General features: G+C 42.1%; 1 protein-coding gene across 1 annotated transcript in view; it reads left to right on the top strand.

Moving 5' to 3' along the window:
- GUCY2C (guanylate cyclase 2C (heat stable enterotoxin receptor)) overlaps nt 1–12465 on the top strand; it is a 46983-nt gene that overhangs the window by 14201 nt on the left and 20317 nt on the right. Inside the window, 7 exon segments of the mRNA XM_010565849.1 lie at nt 2122–2205; nt 2638–2757; nt 6730–6811; nt 9137–9242; nt 9799–9861; nt 10459–10530; nt 11477–11581. Of these exon segments, the coding sequence (XP_010564151.1) occupies nt 2122–2205; nt 2638–2757; nt 6730–6811; nt 9137–9242; nt 9799–9861; nt 10459–10530; nt 11477–11581 (632 nt within the window).

Below are 12465 nucleotides of genomic sequence, written 5' to 3'. Positions count from 1 at the left end.
TTTTAAGCACTCTTAAAAGAAGTAACTTCTACACTAAACAAGTCCAAGCCCTTCAATAAGTTTTATTCCCACTCTTTTTTCTTTTTCTACCATTTTTTCCAAGGATGTTTTCTTCGGTATTAGCAGAAGCACCACATAGCAGTCATGCAGAATCACCTCAGTGCATGCAACACAGAAGAGGTAGAAAGTCAAAATGATGATCATTTGAAACATTGCAGTTAGCAAGACTGTTTGAGGACCAGGCTCTGTTCTGGGCTGTTGTGTCTTTCCTGCTGCTTTGAAGTACAAAGCACATTTAAAGAATATTGCTACCTAAGGAGGGGTGGGGGAAGGAGGAGGACAGACAGAGCTTCCCAGCCAGCAGAGATGGACGACAGGGACGAGGATCTGAAGCTGGTGTCATTCTTTTGACAAAGACCTGAGCTTTTTATAGGGAGATGATTTGGAGAATGAGAAAGGGGCTGGAAGACTGAAGCATACAGGTGGGTTTCAGAGTCCATGCTTCCTGCAGAGGCAACCTGGCATTGAAGTTGTTAATTTGTGACAGTGGCGTTTCTAAGCTTTCCCCCAAAGGTCCAGTCTTTACTTGAGGCCAGTATGTATAAAATATGATTGATGTTCAAAATGACTCTGAAGTCCACTTAGCTAAGCTTTAATGAGGTAGTTTCAACCTTTTTCCAGTTTACAAAGCCATCACAGGCCTGGGTGCCTGCAGAGTGAGTGTAAGCCAGCTGGCAATGGGTTGGCTCTTCTTAGTCAACTTTCTTGTTCTTCTCACAGGTTGTCTAGCACCAGTGGGCTTTTGTAGGCCACGGGCTTAAAATCACAGAATTCAATCATTAGGAGAAGCCAAAGGCAAGACTTACACAAGAAGTGACAACATTACCTCTCTGGGAGCAAAGTCCCAGCTGTCACTTCACATCAGAGATCTGTACCAAAATGATGACTCAAAGCTTTGTGTTTATGTCCCATCTGCTTTCAGCAAACACATGTAAAAGTTTCCTGGGTTTTCCTAATATGGCATAACAGGTTTGGGGCTTAGCTTTGCTTTAACCATGGTATTCCAAACCTAGCAAAATATAGTTTACAGTAAACTCATCTCTTCAGTTTCACTCTAAATTTGAAAGGTAAGTTGCACAAACTTTTTTACTTATTCGAAACAAATCTTGCACTCACATTAGTGATAGGCTTAGTTTTACAAAAAAAGTCCTGAAAGTGACAAGTGTTCAACCACCTTCATTCTTTATTGTGCTGGAGGCTGGTAGAGTAGGGAGTTCATACCATAAGTACATTGATATTAAGAAGGTAGACCATGAAAAACTTAGCATCAGTTTTTGAGGTGAAAAGGAAGAAGGTTAACGCCCAACCTAAAATAATGATGATGCTGAACTTTAGGAAAAATAAAATTAGTTATCAGCAAAAAAGCAGTCTGAAGCTGATCAAAAAGACTGTCCAGAAAAAATGGAGGTGAGACTTTCAGGAGTGGTGGGTATTGGCTAAGCTTGCGCTCTTGTTGAAATGACTAACTTAATGAGAGCAAAGTCAAGCCATGCTGAGGGACTTAGGAAGTTCCACCTTAAAATCCTTGGAATGTGCTACATAGGCAACTTCTCAATCTGCATGTTTGTTGACATACAGAGGCAGGAGCTTAAAGGGAAAAAGAACCTGGTTAAAATAATATAATTAGAGCCAAGCAGGTAGCTCTCAAAAGAGTAAGGGCAATAAAAGTATCCCTATATTTCCTTTCTTGCTGATAGATTCAAACTGCAGGTGGAAACAGGCAATTTCCCTTCTCACTTCTAAAATGGTCCCTTCAAGGAAGGTTTCTGTGACATTCTTGGTATGCTGAAGAAACCTGACAAATATATTTTTCTATAGCTAGAGGGAGACTCTTCTCTTCAGTGCAGTCAGTTCAACACCTTTTATTGGGTTTTGCAGAGAAAATGTAGCATGCTATTAAGGGAGAAGTAGCGCCACACTAAGCTGATAGGTATTCTAGCATGTACATGAAGAAGAAAAACACCCCAAGCATCAGAAATCCTTTTATTTATCCCATCTTTCCTGCCACATATTTGTGTTTCCGAGAACACAAGCCCTCTGACTAATTCCTTGTGTCTACAGGTGTACTGGGTCCTGTGACTCTAGATGAATTTGGGGACATTGATACCAATTTGACTCTGCTGTACACATCACAGACTGCAAATCATGTACGTATGTCCAGGGAGCAACTGTTCAGCCTTATATATGAAAGGAGAAACAAAATGCCCTGTACTATTGCATACGAATGATGAAAATAACTACACCAGAAGTGGTGGCGTGCCAAGGCATGCCATGCATGCCAAGAGGGAGTCATGAGAGGTGTGCTGGAGACTGACAGGATTGATGTCATTTGGTGATTCAGTAAGTGAAGTGCAGCTGGTATTTTGTGGGACTGAAACATTTCTTTTCAGAGAGAGGGGAGGAATGAGGAAGAATATGGCAACCAAGCATACGGCTATGCTGAGATATGCACCACTGTAGCAAAAAAGACCAAGAAGTACTTTGAGTTTGGGCAATACATTTATTTATTAAGGGTAGTTTGAAGCAAGGGACAAAAGAGGGAGAGCACAGCTGCTGACTGCATTTCTTCCCTCCTACACCCATAGTTCAGAATTCTTCTGTATTTCAACACTCAAAAGAATGAGACTCGCGCAATGACTACCAGTCCGGATTTTGTCTGGAAGAACAACAAGCTGCCCAGTGATACGCCAGGCTCTGGTGAGATGCCCATTAAACCTACCTCTTCTTCGAAGACAAGTCACACAGTCCTAAGATCCACCTGCTGTGTGATCCAGCATGCAACCTTCACATTGCCCCCAGCCAGTGACACCAGGAGCTGGGGACAGAACAGCATCTTTCCTTCCCCTGCCCCAGCCTGCCATGTTCTCTGCATCCAGCCCAATTCTAAACCTGCATTTCTGTTTAGGCCCTACTAAGTCTTTCATGGACTCCATACTGTACCAGTGATTGTGGGGAATACCATGGCGTGTTTGGGAAGAGGTGACCGCCGAACACAAAACCTTCACTAGAAGATGGTGGTGGTGTGAATCGTTTGAAAGACTGTTCAGGAAAGACAGCAGAGTTACGGTTATGATGAGTTATCTGACTCTGCATTTCTTTATTACTGATGCAGCACAGTGGCTTCTGCTTGCCCCTTTCTCCTTGTTGTAGGGAGCCGGGGAGAGGACAGAGCACTGTGCAGGTTCAGGGTGCTTCTCTGGAGGGGGTCTCTTAGATGAGCTGGCTCCTTGCAGAAAAACGATGGGAAACTAGGTTATTGCACTATCTCCCCCCAAATTTTAAATCTGAAATCCCAGAAGTCACCACCTCCTTTTCTTTTGAGATCTTGGTGACTCCTGGATAGAACGGTTGAATCCCTTTGTAATTCAGCATAGCAGAGTAGAGCCTTGGCAGCCTGAGAGGACTGGGATTGTTTCCCCAGGTAGAGTGCTGCCACATGGTGATTGGCAATGGAAAGGTATATTCTTCAGGGTATGATATGCAGGATAAAGATTATTGCAGTGGCGGTGGTTGCAAGGTTTAGTGCACAGTGGGTTAGTTTTCACCTGACTCATTCCCATTAGTGAGTGTCCAAAGGTGTCACTGTTAGAGGTCCCTGCTAACAGCCTCCATTAGCTTGCTGTACTGCTTACCTCCACTAGAGAATATTACAATGCAAACCAATAGCTGGAGGAACAAACACCATCTGATAACTAAAAGTCTGTTCACAGTAAGGTGGTACATGGATTCAAACACTTTTATTCCTCAGTAAAGTAAATCAGATGGATTCAAATTAGGGCTTGCTGCTTGTCCCCAGCCTTCTCAGTGTTTCTCTAGTCCCATTCTCATTCATCCCTTCGTCCCCACAACATGCTGTGCTGTCAGAGGATCTCTGTATCTTTAAAACATTCCCCTGAGTTCATCCTTGTTTGAAGCTGCTGTACAAGGGCAAAAGAAAAATGTTTGGGAATTGCAGAAAACCAGTGACTACAAACTAGTAGCTTAACATTCAGCACTTAACAAAGGCCTGACTTTGTGGCCAAGCTACACTAAATCAAAGTAAAACCACCTTCCACAGGCACTTGATTATTTTGTTTTCACATTTCTAAAAAATAAACCTTCCTTCAGTGTGATTCTAAACAAATCTATTTCCCCCAAAGGGCAACTTTTTATGGCCAAAGTTTAAGTAAATTTAAGTACAGCCAAAGCCAGTCAAAACTTTCCAACCAGAACTATGTTTCTTCCTCCAGGGAGGTGAACAAACACAGCAACCAGAGCCCTGCTCCTTCCTAAGCTGTAATTGAGAACAGCTGATGCAGTTCAGCTACCCTCCTTCCTCCTGGCATCCCTTAAAAAAAGGTGCTTCATCCACATTTTGCCGTCATTCAGAAAGTTTGAACCCTTGCTCTAAACGTGGATAAGGTCAGCCTTCAATACACAAAGGTTTCTGGTTCCAGAGGACCTGCAGTTAATTTGTGATGCACTCTCCCTTTGTGTGTTGTAATACCGAGCGCCAGGAGGTGGTAGCAAAGCCTCAGGAACGGGAAATTGCGGTCCCACAGAGTTTCCATGGGCAGCTTCGACCTGCTGATTGTCAAGCTGCAAACCACTATTCACAAAGTTTAAGTTTTAGAGAATTCGTAGGAAATAGCTTTGCACATCCTTGTGTACATGTCGTTTTATCGTGGTAACTCAATGTCCTTCCTTGGTGGAGGGAAACGGTAGTACTGACAGTTCAAGGGAGAGCATCAGACTAACACTAAGTTACTCGGAGGCCCTGCGACTGATGCTGGGATGAACACACAGAAAAAAGGTGGGGAGATGTGATACACAGAACAAAAAATCAAAGCCAGAGTGCTGGGTCCAAAATCCAGGTTCCTAAACTGAATTCTATGTTAGATGCAGACACTTACACTGGTATGTTCAAAATCCCTGCCCAGCTGGTGTTTGATTCTGGAGCTAGTGTGCGTCTTGTTGCTTTTTAATTATTTATTGATTTTGACACTTTATCATTTTCCTGTGTGCCTTTGTTTCTGGGCACATGCAGATGTGCATTAGCCTCAGTAAAGCTGACTAGCGCAGCTCTTTTACTGTCCATAACCAACATGGCAATCTGCAAAACTAGATTCTCCTCTGCCATCTTTGCCTGGAAGACTTGCTCAGTAAAGTAGGTACACTCTAGATGTGTGACCACCAGACAAAGCTCTGCCCTAATGGCTTGTTGCTCTTCAAAGGAATTTGGTGGCCACAATTTTCCTTCCCAGTACCCCTGAGCTCCAAGAACTCACCCAAGATAGGCTTCAGTTCACCTTTCCACATTAAGACAATAAAAATTACAACCTTAAATAATCAGTTCCCAACCTTGCCAGTTCTGCCTGCCTGCTCAGGACTAGGACCCTCATGTGATTTTGGGTCTAAGTCCTCAGATGCCTGAACAACTTCGTTTTCAAATTGTTTGGCACCTGGCAGCTTCCAAGGACACTAATCTGGCAGTGCTGCACCAGATTAACTTCCCTCTATAGCATAAAAATTCCATATAGTCTGCTCAGTACCACTTGTCATCCCAATGCAGTATCTACAAATGTGTTCAGGAATGAGTCCACAGTCTCCAAAGCTCTGTCTACAACAACTACAGAATCACTTTAAACAACTGGGGCGATAAGTAGCGAACCCAGGTGCAAAATTTTGAAAAGTTTGTGTATGTTAAAAGCTGTACCATGATTTTCATCTTGACCTCTTCTTGGATAACAAGTTCTTGTGAGAAAAGCCTTTCAAATCCACAAGTGGCTTGTACTCTGTATTAGCTGAAATTCTGGGTGGAAGCTGTGGTCTTCAGGTGTATCCCATCCTGAAGCAAATTACACCAGTAAAGACTCTGAGTGACAAAGGTATGGGTAGTTGTGGAAAATTCACTGTCAAAGGGACCTGTCTTTCACACTGGGTGGGTATCCAGCAGACGTGGAAAGGAAAAGACATAGGTTATAAAGCCTGAATCAGAAAGTCATCAGTGAGTATTGTGTTTAATGGTAAAAAACATAGGGACCAAACCTTTGTTCCTCAGTTCAGAGAAAGCCTTATCCAAAGAAGTCAATGAAGAGCCCATTTTGCATTAAGCCCTGGGTATGCTGGGGGAAAACAATGTTTCTTGCCTGCTAGTGACTGTGATTTCAAATGGTCAACTGGTTACCCCATCTACATCCCTATCCCACAAAGAATTGTACCCAAGATTTGCCTCCACTATCTTAAGTAGTTACTGAAAGGAGAAATTTGGCTGCTTCATTTTTTAAAATGTCATTACTAAGAAAAGTCAGCTTTATTCCTGGACTATCCCAGTTTGTTTTTAAAGAGGAGAACTCCTGGAAACTCTGCGGCTGAACTGATGTGAGATTTAGTGCTGTTTAATGCACCTCCCACCTGGGTGTCCCTACAGAGTGCCCATGCCTCAGGTGGGGATGTAAGACTGCACTGCTCCGGGTCATGCTTCATCCCGCAGTGAAAGAGGCAGGCATACGTCATCTCTAGGCAGTGCCGGACTTTACCATAGCCTGTCAATTTGGATGTGACCAAAGAATATCCCTGCTCAGCCACTGTGACTTGCACATGTGTGGGTGAGGGTAATTTCTTAAATATAGTATTGTTTTTCAGTGTCCTTTGTCAAGTTGTTTATTTTTCAATTTTTCTTCTCCGCAGGCCCACACATCTTGACCATTGCTGTCTTTACACTCACGGGAATTGTGATTCTGGTTCTGATCATCTCTTTGATGATTCTAAGGTACCAACCCCTTTGGCCCTCTGTTTGTCCTTGAACAGTTTTCCTCTTAGGGCAATGCCTTTGATCTCTGCTGAAGAGCCATTCATTAGCTTACCTTACATACCTGGGTGATTGCCCTCAGTATGAACACTTTAGGGTATGCCAAGTAGTGTTTGCATCCATAGCGTTGTTATGTCAGGTTAATAATCAAGGCAGAAGATGCAGCAAAGCTCGAAGTTTTTTGCATCTGCTAAAAAGCTCTGATTCCTGTACATACTCAGAAACATACATTTCAGAACAATCTTCAGACTTTTTCCACTTACTGCCCATCCTTACCTTACTTAGGGTTCACTTATGTTTCTTTAACCTATCAGTGACATAAAAGTTCAATCTAGAAGGAGGTATTTGTCTTGAGTCACTGTAGGAATCGAAACACCATGAGGTTTTGGTGTTTTCATTGCATGGATCCATCCTGTCTTTCAGTTTCCCCCGACTCAGTCCAAATCCTCACATACCGACTTTTCTAACAGCTAGAATTTCATACACAGTTCAGCTTTATCGTGATAGAAAAAGGAGAAATCAGTGACATCTCATTTGCTGGAAGAAATGCCACCCCATTTCCAAAATATATGATTTTCTTTCATATTTAAAAAAATTGTCTTTACTGTGCATCTGTTTTCAGTAGCTCAGCATCCCTCTTTGCTATATATCCGAGAACTTCAGAAAAAGTGAGAAAATCAGGTCTTAAGAAAACTTGATTACAAACAGATCCTACTCAGTCTCTTATTCTGAGTGGACCAGTCTGCCTTGCTAACTAAAGCTTTTCACAAGGGAAAAATCAAAGATGAAGGTATACAACTCTTACACATCCAGTTGTACTCAGCAAATGGAAGAGCTAATCATTGCCACATCTAAGCACTAACGTATAAACAGACATGTAAAGTTTGTAATGGCTACGAAAATTGATAAAAATCTGTCTGGAGACAGTTTGGACTTGTAAAATGTTCTGTACTCTTCCATATTTGCAGATGCATAAAATCTAAAGATTCTGTTTAGATGATTAGATTATTATTGTATACATATCACTGTAATATTCCCAAGCATCAAATATAGAATAGATGCCTGAGGATTTTTTAGAATAAAGCTTGCCCTTTTAGCGTTGAAATAATGGCAAACTTCTCAACTACAATTGCTACTGAAGAGTGTTCCCTAACAAGCAAAGGAGAATAGAGACTGAGCTATGAAAATGAACAAAATGCCTCATTATTCCTTCTTAATCTCTCAAGTTTCTAGGACACTTGAACTATCCCACACCTCCCTGTGTAGTTCTGACTGCTAAGTAAACAACCGAAGTCCTGAAAAACACATAACTAAATATTAGACCTAGTAGATTTTCACTCAGTTTGATATGTACTTAATCACCAGCTGATACCAGTTTCAATTGCAGTACATCCTGGTGATACAGCTTACGAGACTGAACTGAGAAAAACAGTTCTTGCCACAAGAACTCCCTTTTCTTATACATGTATGAGCTAAAATATGTTGGAAAAGGGAATATTTGTATTATTAGCCAATACCATGGGTTGTCCCATTTGGAGCATTTGCCAGCAGTCATCAGGGTGTTGGGATTCCCCTGCAGTCCCTCCAATCAGTCCTGTGTTTTTTTTAATAGAGGAAGGACTTGCATGGCTAAGTGGGTAGTTTGATAAGTGCTAGTCTTCTTGCAGCTTTTCTCTAAGAGAAGACAAAGTCTGCTCTGAAATTCTGCAAGGGAGGCAGCAGTTTCCTTCTCCCCTGAGGGAGAGGGCTCTTCTTCCCTCATTTTTACAAAATGTGCAGAATACAAGGGACATGCACAAAAAGGCATCTCATCTCAATACTCTTGCTACCTCTTCTCGTATTGTATTCACACCAGCTTTTACCATCCAGCGTTCATGCCAGGACTTCCTTTGGGTTGCATTTGTTTGTGAGACTTCACTTCAGAGTACATTCAATAACACAGAGGAGAAGACTATATAAAATCCAGACAGCCCTGTGTGCTTTAAATTGTTCTGACCTCCCTTGAGACACTGGCAATTGCCTAGCAGTTGTTCTGCTAAATCTGTTCTGTTGTTCTGCTACGTCTATGGAATTGAATGAGAATTTAGGCTTTCCCAAAGCTAGAGGAATTAGAGCAGCCTCAAACTGGGAAACTGTACAACAGCCACAGGGCTTGTGCTCAAGCCTTGCCCACCTGACACTCCATCCTTGTGTCACCCTCACACTGGAAGCTTCCCTGTCCTAATCTCCTGTTGTGGGTTTCGGTTCACTGGGAGGATGTTCTGAATGAGTTCACTTCTTTTGCAGGAAGTACAGGAGAGATAATGAGCGTCGGTGGAAGAAATGGTCCCATATACCGCCTGAGCAAATCTTGCCTCTGGAGACCAGTGAGACAAGTCATGTTAGTTTGAAGGTAAGAGAAGCATGATGCCTGAATCTAGGTCTTGGATTCTGTCTTCTAAAGACCATCCATCAATGCTGGGGTGTTGGCATGCTCCAAGTGCAATTCAGGCTATGGCTCTGGTAGAACTAGGATCTGTCAAAATTATTTCTTTTTTAATTTTTTTTTAACCCTCACTTGGTGTATTGAGGGAAAAAAGAGATTATTCTCCATCTATTACTCCCTAATAGAATATATCTGTTTCCCAACAGTCAAGCTCATTTTGTGATGGGGGAATGGGCTAGGTATTGATTTCCAGTCTCTTCCACACCACCACTGTTACAAATAATATCCCTGTGCTTTGTTATGCCTCTCTAATCCTCAAGAACATGAAAGCAGCAGGTGGAGGCCACGGCAGCTGTGGGAGCGGCATGGATGTCTGGCACTTTCTGTGGCATGCAGTGGCACTCCCTAGAGAGAGAGACTTATGCTTCTCTGTGTGGCACACACTGACATTACTTATCTCTCTGGACCTGCCAAATGGGGAGTAGGTGACAATTGCAAGTTGATTATTGTTCTTTGTTCTCAGATCGATGAAGATAAGAGACGTGACACCACCCAGAGACTGCGCCAAGGCAAATATGACAAGAAGGTAACCTGCCTGCAGTGTCCACACTCCCTTCCTTGGCTTAGGAGGGCTCTTTCTGGGAGGAGATTGTTCCTCTCCAGAGACAATTCCACCTCTCCCAACCTTGCAAAATGGCTTGATCTTATGGAAGGAATAAGCCATTTATTCCATATCAGGTGCTTTGCATTTTGCTTACTGACAGGAGGCAAAATATTCGACTCCATGAACGCCTAGCCTAGTCCAGAAATGCGGAAGCAGAAACAGAGGGACCCGAAATTTGATACATTTTGGTACCAAGGAGATAAAGGGATTAATGGAGGACAGGCCATTTACATGGCAATTCTTGTACATTAAGTAGAGCTATCTGCCTGACTGAGATATATTCACGTTGAGTTAAAATTTGCATCATTGACAGTTCTAAATAGTTCCTATCTACCTGGTAAATCTTTTGAAGGAAATATAACTCCGTTACTTATTAGCTGATTAACTGATACTCCAACAGCTAAGCAGTAGACAGGTGTTTCTGAAGTATTTCTCTGTATGGACATTTCTTGGAAAAGAAAGATGAATTGCTGTTGTACTAAGCCTATGTTTTTTTACCCACTGTTATTTTTTCTTCAGGTAGTGATCCTAAAGGATCTCAAACACAACGATGGTAATTTCTCAGAGAAGCAAAAAATAGAACTGAACAAGGTAACTGTTGCATGTAGCAACTGGACGCTGCAGGGTGGGATGGAGCCTATGAGTGAAGTCATTGCTTTCCACTGTCAACTCCAACAGCCATTGCTTGTGCATGTTTGTGAGGTGGATGGGTAATGAGTTCCTCAAAGGATATTGCTTGCTGAACTTTCTCTTTGTGTGTGTGATCTCATCACCAGTTCAGAGTCTGAATTATATTACAGTGAAGCTGAGGATGAATTAAGTAATTCATGCTCTGTCATATGGCCTTGCTAAACACATTTTTATAGCTGATGCTAAAAGGCAATGCACTCTTTTTGCTCATATCATGCTAATTCATTAGTAGCAGAATGTTGTAGTTAAATCTTATTATTGAATGCCAAATGCAGCTCTTTAAATATAAGTAACTGTCTGCTGACTTGTGCATACAGACTCTTCCAACATGACAAATGAATTTGGCTGCAGTACTGCATCTTTTCTGAATGGTTTTCCTTTTTACACAACACAGCTATACTGCAAATTCAATAAGCTCTAAAAATACCTCAAAGTAAACTACAGTTGTCTATATAAATGGACAAAGTCCATAATATCATGCAGAATCATTAAATTTTTATTACTTGCTCATTTACTGACTGATTCACAAAATTCTGTCAGTCATAATGGCTATTCTGGTCAACTGGGAGGTTTGAGTAGAAAGGCAATAATGGAGACTATAGTGGGCTCTGGAATTAATTTGCAGTATCCAACAGCAGCTACTCTTATCTCCCTAATCCAGAAGGCTCTGGAATGACAAATGTCTTCAAGCACTTCACTCAGTGCCTTAGTACACACTGGTTTAAAGGAAACTCATACATCTTATCAGGGCCTGAGATAAAAAGTCACATCACACAAGTATCCTTGACCTGTGTTTCTGTGCTAACAATGATTGCTTTTAAAAATAGATGCAACGTTTCTGCTCTAGCTCCTGCAGATTGATTATTACAACCTGACCAAGTTCTATGGCACTGTGAAGATAGACACCATGATCTTTGGGGTGATTGAGTACTGCGAAAGAGGTTCTCTGCGGGTAAAGAATTTTGGAGCTCTCCTTCCACCCCCAAATTATCAAATTTCAAACTAAGAAAAAAAATCCACATCTCTGTCTCTGGCCTTGATGCTGCAGCCATGGATGGAGCAAGCGGTGGCAGATTTCTGACTCAAGTTCCCTCTCCCTTGCTCGGTTCTCTCCAGCCTTCCCCAGGTGCTGCTGCAGCTGCCATCACTTTGATGGTTCTCAGCAGCCAGAGGATAAGGTGAGGTGCAAGCGAGGAAAAGTACAGGCAGAGCTCTGCCCAGGCAACAGCCAGTATTTGTATTGTGTCCCCTATTGGGAGCATATAGGATATAACTTGTTCTTTATTTTCCAGGCTGTAGCTGTTGTCTCTGCTGATGCCCTTGTTGACCCCATAGTGCCCCCAGAGTGTGAAAGAATAGAGAAAAGGATATATTCCATATGAATAGGGGACAAACAGTTTGAGGCTGGAATATGGCAAATCCTGTGCTGTAAGGGACAACAACCTTTCATTTCTGTTTATAAAAAGAAATGATAAATTGATGCCTGGCAAGTGTTATGGAAAGACTTACCATTTATTACTACCAATATTATTTCAGCACTGATCATGAAGTAATGGTGGCATCAGCTCTTCTGTGGGCACACATGGTCTCTGATTCTGAGTTCATAGAAAGACTCTCATCAGTAGCAGTAGTCTCTGGAACAAACTCACAGCAAGGCAGCAAAATAACAGCTCTATCTCTAGTTCTTTTCTTGTAAACTGGCACACTCATGGAGGTTTACTTTTAGCAATGGAAATCGTAGTGGCTGGAGGAACTGTAAATGACTGGCACTTTAAGATAAAGGAACAGCCTAGTTTGAACTTATAAGGTCATGAGTAAATTGGTAGGAAATGGACT

This window comes from Haliaeetus leucocephalus, unplaced genomic scaffold, assembly GCF_000737465.1.
Source record: "Haliaeetus leucocephalus isolate CR32 unplaced genomic scaffold, Haliaeetus_leucocephalus-4.0 Scaffold196, whole genome shotgun sequence".
Lineage (NCBI taxonomy): Eukaryota > Metazoa > Chordata > Aves > Accipitriformes > Accipitridae > Haliaeetus > Haliaeetus leucocephalus.
The sequence above is the reverse complement of the archived record's forward strand: the minus strand, read 5'-3'. Positions and strand labels throughout refer to the sequence as shown.